At 43.4% G+C, this 21,329-nt stretch overlaps 1 protein-coding gene across 3 annotated transcripts in view; it reads left to right on the forward strand.

Annotated features, from left to right (window-relative positions):
• Window positions 1–19,204, forward strand: part of METTL25 (methyltransferase like 25) — a 128,664-nt gene extending 109,460 nt beyond the window's left edge. For all 3 annotated transcript variants that reach the window (XM_053253874.1, XM_053253872.1, XM_053253873.1), the window contains exons 10-12: window positions 6,213–6,287; window positions 11,189–11,260; window positions 15,457–19,204. In XM_053253874.1, coding sequence (XP_053109849.1) covers window positions 6,213–6,287; window positions 11,189–11,260; window positions 15,457–15,570 — 261 coding nt within the window. In that variant the 3' untranslated portion in view covers window positions 15,571–19,204. The remainder of the gene's footprint in view (window positions 1–6,212; window positions 6,288–11,188; window positions 11,261–15,456) is intronic.
• The last annotated feature ends 2,125 nt before the right edge of the window (window positions 19,205–21,329 follow it).

Here is a 21,329-nt window from a genome sequence, read left to right on the forward strand (position 1 = left end):
CCACACAACCCAAAATTGGAAGAGTGCACAGCTCCCAAATCTCGGTAGGACACTTGTCCTAACCAGTCCTAGGTTGTGTGAATAGCCTCAAAAATATGTATGTATGTATTTATTTACTTTATTGGTCAGATTTGTACACTGCCCCAAACTTTTATCTCTGGGTGGTTATCAGTAACATAAAACAAATTAAAACATACACAAAAATCTTAAAATAATTTAGGCAATCTAAATTGGCCTGTGGCCCAGGCCTCGCAGAGGCCAATTGCATAGGTGCACGGCCTCGAAAATGGCCGCCGCACCGAGGGGAGAAGGCCAAAAAGCAGCCGGAGGGGGCCATAAAGAGAGCCGGTGGGGGAGGGGGAACCTCTGTGGACACCCACCCTCCGCCACCTCTGAGGCGGAGAAGGTAATTTAAAACAAAAAACAAAAAAACCCTTCGTGAACGTTCGTGAACCCCCCAAACAGTTGGAGGGTGTTCAGTCTGGGGTCAGACCAAACACCGGGGTTGGACCGAACAGGGGATGGTTCAGTTCGACCCCGAACCTTTGAACCAAACAGGTTCTACATTGATCTTCTCGAATGTCGAACCTGTTGGCACATCCCTGATTGCCAGGGTCCTAACTCCAACAACATCAACTATCACATAGAGGATAGGTCCATCAACAGCTATTAGCCATGATAGCTAATGGCACCTCCATATTCAGGGACAGTATACCATTTGAATTACTGATTGCTGAGGGACAAGCATGTGGCTGGTCAATGTGGGAGATGGGATAGATGGTCCTTGGGTCTGAACCAGCAGGGCTCTTCTTTTGCTATATGTGCTTAGAAGCAGTGCAACCTTGTAGCAAACATATTTATCTCTTTAACAGACAGCTTTGAACATTCCACTGTTTTGCAAATAACAAAACAAAAAACTACTTATACAACATTAAAAAGGTTTAACAAAGAAAATGTCTGAATAAGGAGACAAATATAGTTGAATATTTTTGTTTTGTTTGATGTACTGTTCTCTTATTTGGCAGTATAAAGAAATCTGTGTTTTTCATTGGACATGGCACCACAACGGTAACTTTCAAAGGAAAAAAATGTGATTTATATAATGTATAGCTCTTTAAGTTTTATTGTTGATGATTTATTTTAAATATTAAAATATTGGCAATTCCACCTTAATTTGCATTATTAGGCACAGCCAGCTCATTCTCTATTTCCAAAGAGAGTAGATGTTTCTTAGGCATGCTGAAAGTGTGTGGGTTTTTCCATCTTCCCCAAGTTATGTTTTTTAAGACTAGGTACTCTGAATTAGCACTATTGGTTTTGTCCGTTAAATTGATTGTATAACCTTGATCTGTAGAATATTTCACAACTGACAAGTAAAACAAAGTTGACTTTCATGTGTGATGCTCTGGGAAGAGTTATCATTCTATTGACTGAAATGCATTTTCACTTCTTTGCCACTTTTAGATATCCTCTGAAAGTTATTGCAACATATACTGTATATACATGAGTATTTGTTGGTGCTGGCATTTTCTTTTAACAGGCTTATATTTCTAAAGACACTTTGCAAGAGTGATTGTTTTAATCAGTTTACTTTTCTCTTGCTTAGACAAAAATCCAATGACTGTGATCTGTAGATGAGTTCAGACTGAGCAACTTGGATTTAAGCCATTTTAATTTCAGTAGGGGAAGTTACTTAAAATATGAGAATTGGTTAAAAGGAAACTAAAAGTCACAACTAACACAAGTGTGTGTGTGTGTGTGTGTGTGTGTGTGTGCGTGTGTGTGTGTGTTTAAGGGCAGCATTTGGATTAAACTAGTCGTGACTAAACATCATTGAAATCAACTGAAATCATTGAAATTGATTTAGTTTAGTAGAAATTGAATTAGTCACAATTCAGTAAATTGCATTAATTTTCAAACAAAATTGATGAACTGATGCTATTTATCCTTAAGGGTGAAACAGAACATATATTGCAGATGACAAAAAGTACTACATTGGCCAGAAGATGCCATTACAATTAAACTGGAAAATAATAAAAGCTATAATGGACAAGTAGACTCTTTTTAAATGAAAAAGCAGAAAGGAGTTTTCAAAAATAAGAGAAAAAACTCCAACCCAGATAAATAAAATGAATTCATGTAAGGAATTCATTGCATTAATGAATGTAATCTAGGCCAAGGAAGGATTTTTGAAACTGTTTGAGGTGTGAAGCAATTTAAAAGAAAAATGTTTAAATACATAAAGTCTTGTCTGCCATACAAGCTCGTGAGGCCATTACAAAACTGGAAAAGGCAAAATCATGGAAGAAATGGAAGAAAATGACATTGTTTTTTGTTTGTTCCTGTTCACTTGTGGAAGTCAGAAGTTGCCTTCAGGTGAGCACCTGAGTAGCAAACTTGTTACTACTGCTGAAGTAGGATACAGCTGCGTATGTGCAGCCACTAGTTTCCTTTTAACTCAAAATTCTGCACAAAGCAAAAGCTGATTTGTTTAGTAACTACTACTATCCATATTTATATACTACTTTTCAGCAAAAGTTCTCAAGTTTTCTATTTTTCTCATAGAATCAATAAATAAATACAATGGTTCCCTGTTCCCAAGGGCTCACAATCTAAAAAGAAATGGAAGGTAGACACCAGCAATAGGCACTGGAAGGATGCTGTACTGGGGTTGGATAGTGACAGTTGTTCTTTCCCTACTAAATATAAGAGAATCACCACTTTTAAAAGGTCTCTATTCAGCTAGCAGGGATGAGTGACTATGGCCGTCTTCACACACAATGTCAAACTGCAGATCTATTGGTCTAGTTTGCCCCCATTCTCCCCGCTGCTCTCTCAGACAATCCTGATCTGCAGTCTGGGAGACTGTAAGTGGGGAGGAACTGACTGTGCAGATTTCCTCCTTTGCATGAAGGAAAGCTGCGACAGCCAATTGAGAAGGAAAGAGGGAGGATCTTCCTACCCTCAGCTCCAGTACACAGCAGCAAAATCTGGACGAAGCAATGCCACTTCTGAACCCAAGGTTTCAGTCATGAAAATCAAGTGGAACCAAAGGTTCAAATTCAGGTTTGGGGTTGAAAATCAACCCTCAGTTTGGTGATGAAACCATGGGTTTACACATTCGGACAATCACAAATCTGATCCTCTGGCATGGTTGCCTCCGGTTTGGCATTATGTCCTAAGGCAGGCAGTGTTTACTTCAGTCAGGGAACAATTGCAGTAGGGATGAACCAAATCAGATCTGTAGACTAGAAGGGTAACACAGTTTACTTCACTCAACACAGTGAAGTAAGCACTGGCCATTTATATTAATGAAACCTCTCTTAAATAGTGCAGTACAATCTTATGCATATTTGCTGTATCTGGTAAGTTATTTAGTTTTTATAGCTCTCAGTTTTTAGCTTTTTAAATAACGTTTAATTTGAAAATTTTAAAAAAATATATAATTTTAATTATGGTTTTAACCTGGTCTTTTAACTTGTTTAACGTAATTTGGTTAACTTTACTAGTCTTACTTTACATTGTGAGGCGATTCTCACGATCGCCAAAAGGGGGGCTAAGGGAGCCTAGCCCGCTTTTTGGCGGTCGTGTGCTGCAACGGGAGCTGTGTGGCTCCCAGCAGCAAACCCCGCTAATTCCCCCTCCCCTTAGCCCAGGTTAGTGGAGCTGTGCGCCTTGGCAACACACGAGGAGACCCCTGGTCGGGAGGCTGCAAGCAGCCTCCTGGGCTCGGGGGGTCTCTCCAGGATGCCCCTCGTGTTTGCGTGGGACATCCTGGAACTTCCGGGGGGCACGCATCCCCTGATCCCTGCAGCCCCCGCTGGCTCCGTAATGGTGCCGGCTGTCGTGTGAACAGCCGATCCGGCCGCCCAGGGCTTCTTGCCTGCTCATCTGTGGGGAGAGCAGGCTAAGCCAGCTCTCCCTGCAAACCTCTTCCCGGTGAGTCTCACTGATCATGAGACTCGCCTCTGTATCTATCTGTTTTATTAATGTTGTGAGCCGCCCCAAGCAGGAATGTCCTGGAGGGAACATAGAAAACTGCCATATACTGAGTCAGACCATTGGTCTGTCTAGCTCAGTATTGTCTTCAGAGACTGGCAGCGGCTTCTCCAAGGTTGCAGGCAGGAATCTCTCTCAGCCCTATCTTGGAGAAGCCAGAGAGGGAACTTGAAACCTTCTGCTCTTCCCAAAGCGGCTTCATCCCCTGAGGGGAATATCTTGCAGTGCTCACACATCAAGTCTCAAAATTGGGAGTGCACACAGCTCTGAAACCCAGGTAGAACACAGTTTTGATCGTATGAATTACCTCATTATCTCCTGGTAAGTGTGCAACCTTAGTTAGATTTCTTATTTATTTTTGTACTTTGCAGCTGTTCAGGGTTCAATGTGCTCTTAGTAGCTCTTAGTAGCTTGAGTGCAATGCAGATAGACCATGTAAATCTTAAGGAGCATTTCAGTGGGAAAATTTGCCAGCCAATTGTGGAAAGAGAAATATAGTTCAGTCGTCAAAACAAGATTATGCCAGGCTGATAGCAAAGCTGTATAAAACATGTATATTAATGCTGTTTCAAGGATAACTATACTTTAAACATAAACCAACATGCAGTCTGCATGATGACTGTGCCAAATTCCAGCTTAATCTGACAAGGAGTTTTAACAGCTGTAATATCTACAAGAGTCACCTGACAAAGTACAGACTATACTTTAAAATAAGCAAACAGAAAATTTCCAGCATAAACAAGGTGTTGGAGGAGAAGGAAAGAGTCTGTGGCAGATAAGCATTAAGTTAGTTTAGGATTTCATTAAAGACATTTCATCATTGTCACAGAGAGTTGACTGTCTTTTTTATGTGAGTGTTTGCTTGGCAGAACCTTCATCAAACTAGTCTATAGTATATACCTTCTGTTTGCATTGTAAAGCTACATTAAGGAGACAAGAGTCCTCTTTAGAGGTTCTGAAGAAGCTGCTCCAGGTGCTCTGCTTGGGTCTGCCTTTTATACCTGACCCCAGGTCCCCCTCCCCCACAGGCATTTGCTCCCCTGTTTATGATGCCCTGTTTATGATGTCACTTGGAGTGTTTGCGAACTTACATCACTGCTGCACCTTTCTCGGGGAGCAAAGCAACCTGTTCATTTGGCAAAGCACAAGTTCTATTCTTCTCACAGAAAGGATGGGGATGGGTGCCCAGCCCCTTCCCCGGAGGTGGGGTGTTTGCTCCCTAGGCTCACTCATGATCAAGGCTGGTTACCAGGGTAGGTATTGGGTAAGCCCAAATCCTTCTCCAAAGATATGGCCACTCAACCCAGGGCGTAATGCCCAGGCATGAGAATGCTAGGCCATGGGAACACCCATCACCTAACTCATGAGAAGAACCCTCAGAGCAGAAGAGAGAGAATCGCCGAGCAAATTTAGACATGATGCCAGATGGCAAAACATCCCCTTCTCACACAGACACTTCCCTCATGCGAGTGTTGGGCCATGGGGCTCTATTTTGAGCCAAGTTGCTGTGTGGAGAGAAGCCATGGGGAAGAGTATCCCAGAAACTGCTTTCCTTGTCTTGGGGACTGCCACCAAGTAGCTGTCAAAGCATGCCCCCTGCCAACTCATCTGCCCATGTAAACATGTGTGCCCTTGCCAGTGCCCTAGAACGGCCACCCCACTATCCTGAGGTGGCTGGAGAACGGGGGCTCTTCCTTGTGCCGGTAGATCTGAATACAACGTGACCCCAGACAGGGATTCCGAATGGGTGTCAAGGTCCGTCCCAATGTCTCACCCCTTCCCTCTGTGTTCGTGTCTGAGCCATGGCACATGGAGCATCTACATGGGTGTGGGCAAGGATTCAGAGGCTTAGGGAGTGCAGTTCTATGTACACTTACTTAGAATTAAGCCACACTGACCTCAATAGGTGTTTTGTCTGAGTAAACTTGCATAGGATTGTCCAAGTAAGTTACAGGGTATACTTCACTGAGTTCAATAGGACTTGTTCTCCAGCTGAAGTCTACTCACTATATAAGCGATATCCTAGGTAACTGAGACAAGTAATTTTGGAAATGAAAAATAGTACTAGAAAGCTATTGTCGTAACTTTGAAAAATATTGATTGTAAAATGAAGTTTTGTTTGGTTTTGTAGTATGTTTAATTAGACAAAAAACATTTCAGTATCTGCCTCACGGAGGTTTTAATTGCTGTCCTCAATTTTCTTGCTATTACAGATTTCGGACAGCCTCATAATGGAGTACTTTGAAAAATACAAGCACAGAATGAATGAGCTGGAAGCTTTTAATATGGTAAGGTCACAATATTGGAAAAACTGTTCTGTATGTTTATGCTAGGTCATAGTTGGGCTATGTTAAACTTTTATGACTGGGTGGATCAGTTTATGTTGTGATGTATTCTCTGTAGAAAGAAAAATACAACCTTAACTGGGAGCTTACTCTCTCCCAGAATTATATTAGGTGTCAGTAAAATAATGAGAACATATGGATATTCTTTTTTAAGTATAATAAATGTGAGGGGAAATATCGGGCTCCTTTTGAACCCATATTGGTCTCTGCATTTTTTTTCCACCAATGCTCCTTTTAATACATTTCATTGTTGGTTCTCTTTTAACAAGATTTCTGCCACTTGCAATGTGTTTTGCATGCTGGGTTATACCTCAAAGCTACTAAGTAATAGACACTGTGCCTTTTGCATTCCATACTTTGATCTTTATTACACTGATTTTCTGAAGACATCCAATAGAATAGAATTGGCAAGGAGAACTTGTACTGGTTTTTCTCCAAAACAAACAAAAAAAACCCTGCTTTCCTTAATTGCTTTTGGTGGAAACGAGTTGCAGAGATCAGTGTGACTTTACAAACCTATCATGAGACAAAGAATTGTAGCTACTAACTGTATTATGCATCTAATATGTATCATATTTGAATGAACATATTGAATGGCTGAAAGTTGGGATGGGGAAATCCTGACTTGCCAAATGAGTGTTCTTGTTAGCTCTATTGAAAACCACTAGCCATGTTTGTTTTAAAAATAAAAAAATAAAAAAAGATTAATCCCTGTAAAGTAATGAGACAGGAAAAACATATATACAATGTTATAAAGCTATAATCTTGGAGGACTGGGTAGTCTCAATAATAGTACCACTTTACAAGAAAGGATTAAGGGAGGATCCAAATAATTACCGACCAATTAGTCTCCTTAGCGTTGTCAGCAAGTTATATGCCAGGCATCTTTTGAGGAAACTCCAGGATTGGTTGGATGATCAGTGTATCCTAATGGCTGAGCAAGCAGGGATTTGAGAAGGCTTCTCTACAACTCATCAAGTATTTACATTGCAATTTTTGGCTGAAAAATATCCCTTTAGACCTAAATCGTCCCTGTTTACTGCTTTTATAGACTTCAAGGCAGCATTCGATTCCATATCTAGGGACAAACTCTGGCTGAAGTTAAAGGAATCATCTATAGACCGCCGTTTACTTTTTCTAATTTACAATTTCCATCATAATACCCGTCTCAGAGTACAATGCTCTAGAAAAGGGCACCTCTCGTCTGAGATTCCTACCTATAAAGGAGTTTGGCAAGGATGCATCCTTGCCCCAGTCTTGTTTAATTTTTACATAAACTCAGTAGTTTCACATTTTAATGATTTGGATTTGCACACACACACCGCCCCCCCCAAAAAACCCAACTTCTTGGCAGACATGTTTCATTATTGCTCTATGCAGATGATATTGCCCTTTTATCTCAAACCAGGATAGATCTCAGTAGTGCTTTGACCTCCTTAGGTAAGTATACTGAGAAGGAGGCTTTAGAGATCAATTATTCTAAGACCAAGGTAATGGTGTTTTCAAAGCACCCCAAAATCTTTATATGGACAATAAACGGGCATAGTATTGAACAGGTTAAGGTTTTTAAGTATTTGCGGGTAGTATTCCACCAAACTGGAACACATAAAGCCCATCTTGATTACATTTCCCAAGGTGCTCAACAGACGGCAAATATGATTAAGTCCTTCTATTACTCTAGGGGTGCCTTTTTCGTACCAGCGGCTGTAAAATTGTTGAAGGCCAAGATATATCCCTAAATTTTTTATGGGGCTCAGATCAGTCCTCTGGAAAACTTATCTCTGCTTGAAACAGTACAAACCAAATTCCTGAGGGCTATTTTTCAGGTACCCAGGGGTACAGCAAATGCCGTCCTTCATAGGGAAGCAGGGGTCACCACTCTGAAATTAAGCCTGGTCTTCTTTCTGGCTGGTCTTGCCCCTTTTGTGTTATCAGACGGTTTTGTTTCCAAATGGAAATCAGCTCTGAAATTAAAATTGCATCACTTGGGCACATCTCAAGAAGATCTTATTGGATGAGGATTAGAGCAGGTGCTTTGTTTTGTGAAGCAACGGCTCCAAGATATAGATTTGCAGGAGGAGTCTGCACAGTTACCCAAGGGAATTTATTTAGGTTCTCAAACTTTTAACTATAAACCGGCTGAATATTTAGACCAGATATTGGTACCAAAATTTAGGAGATTTCTGACCCTCGCGCGATTGAACGTTCTCCCTTCGGCATTACTTGATGGTAAATTCAAACGACTTCCTTACGATCAGCACTGTTGTCCCTGCAGCTCAGGGGATATAGAGTCTATCACCCATGTTATTCTTTATTGCCAGTTTTATAAGGACTCTCACACAAAATTTATTGCTCCTATCTTAGCCATTTATCCTGGTCACACAGACCAATTTTATTTGGAAATAATGCTGGCCAATTTTAAACCTGTAAATTTAGATAATGTGACAAAGTTCTGTTTTGTGGCGTCGAAGCTCCGTAGAGACTGTATTAGTAATTTGAATAGTTTGTGATTTTGTAGACTTTTGAAATTTTTGAACTTTCTTATTAATGCTATTAATTGTGATTGTTTGTTAATCTGGTCTGTGACCACAATAAACATACTAAAAAAAAAAAGAATAAATTTCCTATTCTTATAATTTGTCTTTTAAAAGAAAACAAGCTGGCCCTGCACAGAACATCTGTGCCCTAGTTCGCAGTCTCTGGACAGTCTGGCTCCCTGCCCTCCCCTTAAGCCGCCGCTCCTGCCATCCAGGATGGTTGTGGAGGTGGTGAAACCTTCCCTGCTCTCGTCCACAACTTTCTCATTCTCGTTCCCCCCACCTCTCCCCTGACCACAACTATCTCCCCCCACAATTCAGTCTCATTCTCTCTTGCTCTGTCCCCACAACTCTCTCTTGTGCTCCCCCGACCTCTCTCTCTCGCATGCGCTCCCTCCCACCTCTCTCTCTCTCTCGCACGCGCTCCCCCAACCTCTCTCTCTCTCTCGCACGCGCTCCCCCAACCTCTCTCTCTCTCTCGCACGCGCTCCCCCAACCTCTCTCTCTCTCTCGCACGCGCTCCCCCCAACCTCTCTCTCTCTCTCTCGCACGCGCTCCCCCCAACCTCTCTCTCTCTCTCTCGCACGCGCTCCCCCCAACCTCTCTCTCTCTCTCTCGCACGCGCTCCCCCCAACCTCTCTCTCTCTCTCTCGCATGCGCTCCCCCGACCCCCCCCTCTCTCTCTCTCGCACGCGCTCCCCCCAACCTCTCTCTCTCTCTCTCGCACGCGCTCCCCCGACCCCCCCTCTCTCTCGCACGCGCTCCCCCGACCCCCCCTCTCTCTCTCGCACGCGCACGCGCTCCCCCACAACTCTCTTGCATGTGCTCTCTCCATCCCTCAGCCTTCCTGCTCTCCTTCCTAGGGAAAGTGGCATTGCGGAGGCCTAGGTTGTTTCCTACTAGGGATGTGCACGGAACCGTGGAGCTGCAGCCTGGCACTGGGGTGGGGGTTCCTTTAAGGGCAGGGTGTACTTACACCTCCCACCGCTTTTCCCCTGCCGGTGCGTGTATTTTAGTAAGCATTTGGGGTGGCAGGGTACCTCCCTGCCGCCCCTCCCCCCGGTCATCAGCAAAAGGCTTCATAAATCCTTTTGCATGTGCACAAATTGCGCATGTGTGTCACGTTTCTGCGATGTGTGTGCTCATGCAAAAGGCTTTCTAAAGCCTTTTGCTGACGACCAGGGGAAGGGGTGGCAGGGAGGTGCCCTGCTGCTCCAAATGCTTACTAAAATATGCACGTCAGTGGAGGGAAAGTGGCGGGAGGGGTAAGTACACCCTCCCCCCGCCCTTAAAGGAACACCCCCCCGTTCGCCGAACTACCTCATGTCCAGACTGGTCCGGAGGCCTTTAGAATGGTCTCCGGACTGGTCCATGCACATCACTAGTTCCTTCCACCGGCCTGCATCACATCATGCTACTGCGTCTCCTTGCTAGGAGGATGGACAATTTGAGCAGGTGAGCACACCAAAGGCTGGTCTCTGTCGCCCTGCCAAGTCTTCTCATGAGGAGAATGGCCCAGCCAGGGCTTCCCTTTCAGCCTGCACGGACAGCCTTCTGTGCACTCTTCCGCCCTGGACATCCTTCTCACGAGGAGACTCGGCAGGGTGACCGAGGGCATTGCTCAATGTCTCTCCCTTCCTTCCTTCCTTCCTTCCTTCCTTCCTTCCTTTTCTGCCACAGTGCCGTTGCCTCCTCGGCCCTCCCTCCACTTCCTCCTCCTCTTCAGCCTTCCCTCCACTTCCTCCTCCTCAGCTACTCAGCCTACTCTGTGCCTTCTCTCTCTGGACAAATCCTGCGAGATGTGCCACATACCGCGGGATGTGCAGCATACGTCCTAAAGCGTTTAAATATATAGATTGACTCATTTTCAGGAGGAGTGCATTTAAATTAACAAATGAGAAGGGATGTGTGTGTTGAGGGCAGTAATGGATGGTACAGGTGGGACTAGAGAGCAGAAAATGAGCTGCAGGTGCAGCTCATTTGCACTCATCTCACTCCATCCTGGCTGCTTCTTGGCCTCTCATCTTGCCCCGCTGCAGCATTAAACCCAGGCTTGGTATTCACCAAGTTACCTCCAGACCACATGCCTGGTTAACACCAGGGCAAGGCCGGGGTGGTGGTGGTAGGCAAGAGACACAGAGGCAACCAGGATGGGGCAAAACAAATGCAAACAAGCCACATCTGTGTCTCATTTTCCAGCACTCTCCATACCAGCTGCTACTAGTTGAAGGTGGTAATTCTCTCTTCTGCAGCATTGAAATACATTTCTTTCATGTGGCTAAATTAGTGTCTAAATCTGTCTTTCAGTTGAAAGTAGTCCTGGGACCTTGTATAGAGGTGCTGATACTTCTAGATCGTCTCTGCTACCTCAAAGAACAGGTAAAGATTCTTGGGTATCTGACACCTCAGGGAAGGGAACATATCAACCAATTGGGAATACATTAAATTATTCACTCAGCACTGAGAGAGTCTCCCCCCCCCCCATGTTTGTAAGAACTCCACTGCTTTCACATATTTGCCAAAGTTTTAAGTTCTCAATCCATCACTCCCAACATTGCCCAGCAGATGTTTTTACTTTGCTGCAGTAAAGTTTTTATGTTCTTTTAATTGCATGGTAAATTACTAGTAATAAAGAAGTGGCATTGCCTAAACAGATATTTTAATCATTAATAGCTGAAGTGCTAAACAATCTTTACCTTGTGTATACTTCTGTAAGACCTTGTATGCATGCTTTGAGAATATTTCCATATATTTTGGTTTTGTTTATTTTTATACTATAATATCTCTTTAATCTATTTTATCTTAGAAGTTCTTTCATCCACTGTAAATATGAACAACAGCCATTTTTTGTATACTCAACCAATCTCTGTCTTTCCTAGTATGTGCTTATGTAGACAAATGTAGTACTTTGCCCAATGAACTTGCAGCAGCACAGTTGCCCCAGTATCATTCTGGGTAACTTGTGCATTCAAAGTCATTAGGGCAGCAATGCCTGCCCACTTAAGTGTGTAACCATGCAGCCCAACGTAACCTCATGGAAGGAAAATGATATACACTATCCAGTGTGGCATGGGTGTAACCATGCTGCTGAAAGTAAGATGCAAACTGGATCTACAAATCTGCTTAATCATAGTTATGGGAAAAAGTAGGCTAGTTTACACAATCCTCACTTGGGTAGGAGGAGTGCCCTGCCAGAGCTGGGCATGATCATGTGAACTCAAAAAGCAAGGGAGGAGGGGAGAGTGATTGTGTTGGAAGCAGGTGCTGGGTCAAACGGGTTTTTTTTCCACCCTCAGTAAAACACTGAGGAAAGGATCTGTGTATGGTGCACCCATCCAACCCAGCTCCCACCTCCCACACAATCGCTCTCCCCTTCAACCTTGCTTTTTGAGTTCAAACAACCATGGATCAGGAGTGTGTCCAGTTCTCTTACCCCAGCTGGGTGCTCCTTCTACCCAGGTGAGGATCGTGTGAACTAGCCTAGTAATGCCCATAGTTGAGACAGCACTCCATGGAAATGGTTGCTATCCATCTCTGCGACCAACTGGCTTCATACTTGAAGTAGGTTGGAACTAAGGTGTTTTGGCATTCAGCCCTAAGTTTGCCATTCTGTTCTGTATGGCAGTTGGCTACCAGTTGTGATCCTTGAATGGGAGATGTCTGGAGTCTGTGCTTAGAGAGTCACTGCATATGTTTGGCAATTCCGAGTGATTGCCTACAGGAGCATGTGAGGCCACCAGTAATGATCACATGGAGGTGCTGGATCATATAATCTGCACTGACAACTATCCCAGCCAGTAGCACTGTGTTCTCTAGAGTGACTGCCAAATTATGAAATGTGTTACAGTGTTAGTGAAGTGCACTGTACCTAGAGAAAAGGGGGTAGATTTCTGCAGTCTAGGCAATGAAATCTTATTTGCATATAGAAAGACTGGTGGTAGTGAAAATGTTTGAAATGTCTGAGGGATATGCGGAACCAGTTCTATTTTGCAGAACTGGTTTGGCACAGTTCAACCCTTGAACGAATCCAGGGGCCGGTTTGACTTGAACCGGATCGCGGTCCAGTGGTCCGGTTCAAATTTGTCTCAAATTCAGACTGAGCCACCAGATTCAGTTCTGTGCATACCCCTACATTGCACTTGAACAGGAAAATTGCCTTTTAAAATTTTATATTTAAGTAACAAATACAGAAGAAGCATAACAGAATAAAAGGAAAAGGGAGGCATTTCATTGTTATCCTCATTGTTATCCTCTCAAGTACTGGGAGAGCATGAGTGTGCCTTTCTAGTCCTTTAAAAAGCACCTATGTGGGTAAACCAAGCATATCTTTCTAAACAATTTGCTCATTGATTGGGGACTGAAGGAAGTCAGTTACTGTTCACAGAAGTGATAAAGGGTTGCCATTTTTGCACTCAGGCAAACCAAAGGCTAATATAAACAGTGCTTGTGCTGGTAAAATTCAGTGAGGCTTGTACAGAATTTTGACAAATAATGAGCCATTGAAGCAATGTTGATGTCTAGACCATATCAGTAAGAAACCTGCTTTTTTCTTTTTAAAGTGTGATTTTTACAGCCCTCACTCTAGGCTATGACTGAAACAAATTTTGCAACCTTTTTCATATTAAACATAGCCATATGAACTGCCCACTTCTTTCCACTATTAAATTCTACTTTTGAAGAGTTCCATTTTTTATCCTAAGAAATTTTTTACTATGTCTTCAGTGCATTTGGAACAAGTGATTTGTAATAAATGCATGCTTTTGTTCTTACTGGCTATTTTTAGAGATTCTCTAAAAATATTTCTGTTATATATTCAAATCCCAATTAGCTTTAATCATGAAGGCTACAGTGATCATGTTTCAGCAAGTGAGGCTTCTGACTCTTCTCCCCTCAAGTTTTAAGAGCAGATTATCAAGTGGAGTGGAAGAGGCTAGGGGAGTTAGAAGCCTCACAGAATACAAGCAGATTACTGCTTAGTCAGGCAGAGATGGCGCAAAACATTTTGGTGTCTGAGACAGAAAAGCAATATGATGCCTTCTGTGGTGTTAAATATTATAATTAACTACATAACTGAGGCTGTGCTGCCCTTTAACAATTTTCTCAAAACCTACCACCTAACCATGCCTATGGTTGGCCCTGCTATGCGTATTGATACAGCAGGATTTAGGATCAGATAATTTGTCCTTTATTTGCATATAACTTGTCTTTTGTCTTCTAAGTGGTCTCTGCACACACACCCATTAGGTTTTCACAGTATTATTCACCAGAGAAATGAAACTGAAAATCCACAAAATGTTAGCACCTAAAATGTACTGCCGCTCAGGTTATATAAGAATTTAAGGGCCTCGTGCCATTATCAGCCCTGAAGTGTGAGGCGAGGGCAATGAGAAAGAACTGTCTCCACTTTTTTAGGTGTTAAGGCTATTCTCACAAGCAGCCTAACCCAGTCTAGAGTATCCCAGCCTGGGTTAGGCTGCTTGTGTGCAGCGCTGGGATCAGGGCCAATTCCGGCGCTGCTGCCTTAAAAACCCTACTTTTAAACAGAGCCAGTGTGGTGTAGGGGTTAGAGGCTTGGACTAGAATCAGGGAGACCTGAGTTCAAATCCCCATTCAGCCATGAAACTCTGGGCCAGCCACATATGAAACTCTGGGCCAGCCATATATCTCTCAGCCTAACCTACCTCACAGGGTTGTTATGAGGATAAACATAACCACATACACCTCTCTGGGCTCCTTGGGGAAGAGTGGGATATAAATGTAAAAATAAAATAAATACACAGTCAGGCATCTGGAGAGTCCAACTCCCAGGGTAATCCCCCAGTACACCACACTAATTGTGTAGTGCATTGTGGTATCCCTGGAGGCTAAGAAAATGTGTCCCGGCCTCTAGAGATCCGCACTGCACGGAGCAGCACAGATCGTGTGGGTGCACAAGCTGTGCACCACCCATAAGATGACCAGTCGTCTGGGAAGAAAGTCAGTTTGTTCTTGCCTTCCCTCCCGCAACCTCCCTGCCCACCTCAATTAGTCATGTGCACAACCTCAGTGGGTGGGTTCTTGGACTAATGATTAGTAACTAGTAACAATTCTCAATTTGGAATGAGGAGCATCTTCACTGGCCCAATCCACCCCCAGCACTGTACCTCCAGTGACTGTTGCTGGTGTCTATCTTATGTTTCTTTTTAGATTGTGAGCCCTTTGGGGACAGGGATCCATCTTATTTATTTATTATTTCTCTGTGTAAACCGCCCTGAGCCATTTTTAGAAGTCAAATACACAAATAAATAAAATAATGTTTGCAAGAAAATAGTTGAGAACAATCTTCAATAGTCAGAATATTCCATAAAAATTTATTTTAAAAGCTACTATTTGAACTGTAATAGTTAGTCACTGCAGCTGTCAACAAATGGTAATGAAGGATAATCATTGCTCATATGTACAAAGTATGGATAATCATTGTTCATATATGCAAAGTATGAAGTTACCAAACTGTTTGATTTTATTTTTTTAAGTGGAATGTGAGCTTTCAAGTCAAACGCCTTTTTGATGTCCTGTGATCAAATATCATTTTACAGGACAACGTTGCCTGGTCTGGACTGGTGAAGTTATTCGATCCCATAAAATCCCCCAGATGCTATGCAGTTGTGGCTCTGAAGAAACAGACATTTCACACTCAAACAAATTGCTAGCTTGATCTGAAGCGGAGTGTTGATGATGCCATTATATTTTAAACTCTGCTTGTTATTTACCATTATTCCACAATTATTAAGCATTTCACTAACACATTTCTAAGAGTTTTTTATATGTGTATGTACTATAGTAAATTAATTCAAAAAATGCTTATTTGTATATAAGTCTAATTCAATGTGTCCTGCCCCCCACCGCCCCTTCTGAATGGGTCTAGTCAAAGTAATTTGATTTATTACGAAAATATGTAAGTGCTATGCTCAATATAAGAATTACCTAGGAAGTGGTATTTGCACCCAACTTTTGAAGATGTCATGCAAATTAATGAATGCCCCAGAACATCTCTAGCCAACAAGGAAACCTTCTGGATGACGCACAAGCTGCTGTGAATATGAAATCTTTGCAAATGAACTCAACAAATTAGCTTGTTTGTCTATCAGCACAAGCTGTGTTTGTGTGGGTTAATGATTGCTCTCCACCATAACCACTCTCTACCCAACTCTTCACTACTAGAACTATGTGAAGGTGTGGGGATCAGACTGGAGCAGCAGAATTGGTGAGGAGGTGTTTACCTTTTTCTGACATCTGCTGCCTGTGAAATTCTCCACAGTTGCTATTAATCTCATCAGAGAAAGAAGACAAGTTTCAGTATTGTTCGTATCTGTTTTTATTGCTAAAAGCGGCTTCAATTTGACTGGAAAATAGCATTGAAGAAAGATAATGCTGCCCCCGCTCACATGCTGCTCCTCCCCCATGACTGTTAAGTTTTTATGTTTTTTAAAAAATGAGAGATCCAACACCATCAGGAACACCTTGATCATTTCTGGAAAGTCATCTCTCCCGCTCTGTCCCTGTTGGCATTGAACAGACTGTGATAAGACAAATCCATAGAGGACAGGTTAATCAATGGCTACTAGTCTGGTGTCTATGGGCCACCTCCAGCCCCAGAGGCCACAATGTCTCTGAATACCAGTTTCAGGGGAGCAACAGCAAGAGGGAAGACATGCCCTTGCCTCTTGCCTATGTGGTTCCCAGAGGCATCTGGTAGGCCACTGTGTGAAACAGGATGCTGGACTAGATAGGCCTTGGGCGTGATCCAGTTGGGCTTTTCTTATGTTCTCTTTTTACATTTAGCCTTTTGTGAAAAGATATTTCAGGTTTTTTATTTAGAAGATTTCTATCCCACACCTTCACAAAAATTTCCAGGGTGGCTTACAAAAGTTAAAATTAACAATAAAACTATCAACAATAAAATATTGAAACGCCGGCTTTGTTAATACTGTGTTCATGAGCCATCTAGAACAGGGAGCCAACCAAGCCTCTTTTGGGGGAGGATTCTCAAGGGAATACACAGCAGAAAAAGCCCTACCCTGCATGATTGCCAAACAAACCTCCATTGAAGATAGCACACACCTCTCTTGTCAGATCTTATATAACAGGCAGATTCATATGGTAGAAGCTTAATTTTTGAGTACCATCATTCCAAATCATGAAGGGCTTTAAAGGTCATCAACAGCACCTTGAATTGTGCCCAGAAACAAACTTGTAATCAATACAGTTATCACAAGTCTAGTGATATCATAAGTCTAGCGATATCACAAGTCTAGCTGATGTATTTTGGACCAGTTGAAGCTTCCAGGGAGTATTCAAGGGCAGCTCCACTTACAGTGTATTACAGTAATCCACTCAAGGTGGAGCAAGAACATGATCACTCTAGCCAGGTCTGAATGGTCCATGAATAGGCGCAACTGGTGCACCAACTGAAGTTGGGCCATAGCACACACCTTAGTATCCAGGTGTAATGCTAGGTCAAGGACAACTTCTAGCCTGCGAATCTTCTCTTTGAAGCATGCCACTTATTCAAGAACAAGTTGAAACACTATCCCCAACACAGCAGTTCTTCTGAGGCTCTCTCTTGGCTGGATTTAATATCAGTGTGTTGGCCTGTATCCAACCCATCACAGCCTCCAAAACACCACTTCAGCACATCCATTGCCTCTCCAGCCGGAAATGGCACAGATAAAGTTGGGTATCATCTGCATATTGATCCCTCTCTTGATCCCTCCAGCTTGGATAACTATAGACCTGTGTCTAACCTTCCCTTTTTGGGCAAGGTGATGGAGCGTGTGGTGGCGTCCCAGCTGCAGAGGGTCTTGGATGATACGGATTATCTGGACCCTTTTCAGTCTGGCTTCCTCCCCGGGTACGGGACTGAGACTGCCTTGGTCGCTCTAGTGGATGACCTACACCGGGAACTAGACAGGGGGAGTGCGACCCTGTTGGTTCTGCTGGACCTCTCGGCGGCGTTCGATACCATCGACCATGGTATCCTTCTGGGCCGCCTCTCGAGTATGGGAATCGGAGGCACTGCGTTGCAGTGGTTCCGGTCCTTTCTTGGGGGGAGGGTCCAGAAGGTGGTGCTGGGGGACTACTGCTCGGCCCCGTGGCCGTTGGCCTGTGGGGTCCTGCAGGGATCGGTCTTGTCCCCCATGCTGTTTAACATCTACATGAAGCCGCTGGGAGAGGTCATCCGGGAATTTGGACTGAGTTGTCAGCAATATGCGGATGACACTCAGCTCTATCTCTCCTTGTCATCTGATCCTAGGGAGGCGGTGGATGTCCTGAATCGGGGGCTGGAGGCCATGATGGGTTGGATGTGGGCTAACAAACTGAAATTGAATCTGGATAAGACGGAGGTACTGTTGGTCAGTAGGAGAGCCAATTGGGGTGAGGAGATTTTACCGGTTGTGGATGGGGTTGCACTCCCCTTGAAGGAGCAAGTACACAGCTTGGGGGTACTACTGGACCCGGCTCTGCTTTTGGAAGCTCAGGTGGAGGCGGTGGCCGGGGGTGCCTTTGCACGGCTTTGGCTAGTGCTCCAGCTGCGTCCCTTTCTCGAGAAGGCAGATCTGGCCACGGTTAACCATGCCTTAGTCACATCACGGCTGGATTACTGTAACGTGCTCTACGTGGGGCTGCCCTCGAAGAATATCCGGAAACTGCAGCTAGTGCAAAACGCGGCAGCGAGGGTTTTATCCGGAGCTGCCCGTTGGGAACACATCACCCCCATTTTGAAAGAGTTGCACTGGCTGCCGGTTCGTTTCCCGGTCCAATTCAAGGTGCTGGTTTTTTTACCTTTAAAGCCCTTAACAGTTTGGGCCCAGTGTATTTGAGGGACCGCCTGCTCCCAAGGGTTGTTGCCCGCTTGACGAGGACATCTGAGGGGGCTCTGCTCCGGGTGCCGACAATGAGAGAGGCCCAGCTATCGTGCACTCGGGACAGAGCCTTCTCTGTTGCTGCTCCTAGACTCTGGAATGCTCTCCCAGTGGCCATTCGTTTCTCAGACTCCATCATGGCTTTTAGAAAGCTTGTAAAGACTTGGCTTTTTACCCAGGCTTTTACATAATCGTTTTTACTGCTGCTTCTGTGTGTTTTTATCTGTTGTATTGTTTTTATGCCTGTTTTTATATGTTTTTATACTTTTTAGCTTGATGTTTTTATTGTTTTTTATTGTATGTTTTAACTTTTGTAAACCGCCTTGGGGTTGTCTTTTAATGAAAGGGCGGTATATAAATGTAAAAAATAAATATAAATAAATAAATAAATATTGGTGGCACCCAACACCAAACTCCTGAATGACTTCTGACAATGGTTTCTTATAGACATTAAATTGCTGGCTTTTGGCTTATGAAGAGAAGTAGAGATGAACTAGTGACTTTCTTTCACCATCCATGAGCATAGGGAAGTAGTTTTGGAGTTACAAGGGGCCACAATAACAGTAGCACATATTGGATAACAGAGAGATCCAAAGAGTTCACCCACAGAACACCAAGGAAACATGAGTCATGTGATAGGCTACTCTGTTCATTCTTTGCCTCTCATCAGTTTCATGGCACAGCTCTTCAGTGCCTTCTTGGGTCATTTGGACAGTAAATGCATAGCTGTTACTCATTTATTGTTGCCTAGTCTCTGTCAGCCTATCTTGCCTCATTGGGTTTTTGTGAGAATAGATGGAATAACCCCATTATACTGAACTGACTTTGGAGGGGAAACGTAATAGAAATGGGATCAGTAAACTCCACATTGCACATTAGATGGCAGTGAATAAGTCAAACCAAATTATTTATATGTGGCAGGGAATGGTGAATAATCCCAGCTCTCTGGCACATATGATACATGCTAGGCTTGAGCTCAAAACGTTTCGGAGGCCATTATAAAGGCTTCCGAAATGTTTCGGCTCGGGAGGGTGTTTCAGCACTGGCGGGGATGGTTCTTTAAGGGCAGGGGAGGGTGCACTCACCCCTCCCACCGCATTTCCCCCGCCGGCGCTCTGTTATTTTCAAGCCCCTCGGGGTGGCAGCATTCCTCCCTGCCACCTCATTGCCCTCATCAGTTGGAAGTGTCTGGAAGTAGCGATCGCGTGTGCGCCCGTCTGCCGTGCATGTGTGCACACGATCACTACTTCCATCCACTTCTGGCTGATGAGGGCAACGGGGCGGCAGGGAGGAATGCTGCCGCCCTGTGGGGCTTGAAAATAACGGAGCGCCGGCGGGGGAAATGCAGCGGGAGGGGTGAGTGCACCCTCCCCCACCCTGAAAGAATGACTTCCACCAGCACCAAAGCACTTTTGGGTTCATCCCTAATACATGCCTTTGTAGCAAGGTGCACACATTATATTCTTGTGTACATGTAAATATTTCACTGGTGTAGATTAATCATAGTGCATGAAGCAGGTCTAAGATCGCCACATTTTCCCAGTCTTCAGTGAGGTAACCATATTGATTGATCATCATTTTAGAGTAAAATTCCTTGATGCCAAAGTTTAAAAAATTATGGGACAATTTTCACATTTTATTTTAACTTATTTAAGTATGTTTGTATGTTCTCAAAGCACTGGGGAATAATTTATGATTGAGTGGAAGGAGTAATTTCCTTTCTTTCCTCTTGTGTTTATAATATACTTTTATATAAAATATATTTTAAATACTGACTTCACTTACTATATGTCACTAAAATAAAATGCTAAAAATATTTTAAATATATTAAATTGGCAGGTTGATTTGTTGTTTGAATGTTATTGAGAACATTCTGTGGTGTACATGGCTGATGATACAGAATTGGCACAGCTCTTTAAAAGTGTCAATCAACTGCACAGCATAAAGAATATTTTGGAATTTTGAGTATAAACTATCTTCAAAATTTTCTGAACAAACACATTCAAGGAGATACTTGTGATTACTGAATGCTACAGAAATGAACTTTCACAACTAAACTATGAACCTTTCCTGAACAACTCTTACTGAAATGAATGAGAATTCTACAATGACTTCCTTGAAGCAAGTGCTCCATGCCGCTGATTCAGTAAAATTCTCCACATGGAGCAGCCACACTGAGAAAGCATTAGTATGATGATTTTGCCTCATGATGGCCATGTGTCTCTTTGTTCACATCAATCAGTACTAGGAAACAACTGATGTGGTTACACCATCTGACATGTTACTTCCTCCATGTAACTGCATTTACAAAGTTTCTCCATGCAGTTAATTTTAGACCCTATGACAGCTCTGTAATATGTGGAGTGGCACATTCAGAACAGATCCAAGGAGACAGGACTGCAAATCCTAATCTCGTTCAGAACTTCTGAGTATGAGTCTTGTGTGCTTAGCTGAAAATGCCCTCAGACTCTGGAGATAGTATGGTTCTCGGTTGCTGAGGCCAGGGACATCTCATGGGTTATCCTCTCTCAAGAGCTCCAGGCAGG

The sequence above is a fragment of the Hemicordylus capensis genome, chromosome 5 (genome assembly GCF_027244095.1).
Source record: "Hemicordylus capensis ecotype Gifberg chromosome 5, rHemCap1.1.pri, whole genome shotgun sequence".
NCBI lineage: Eukaryota > Metazoa > Chordata > Lepidosauria > Squamata > Cordylidae > Hemicordylus > Hemicordylus capensis.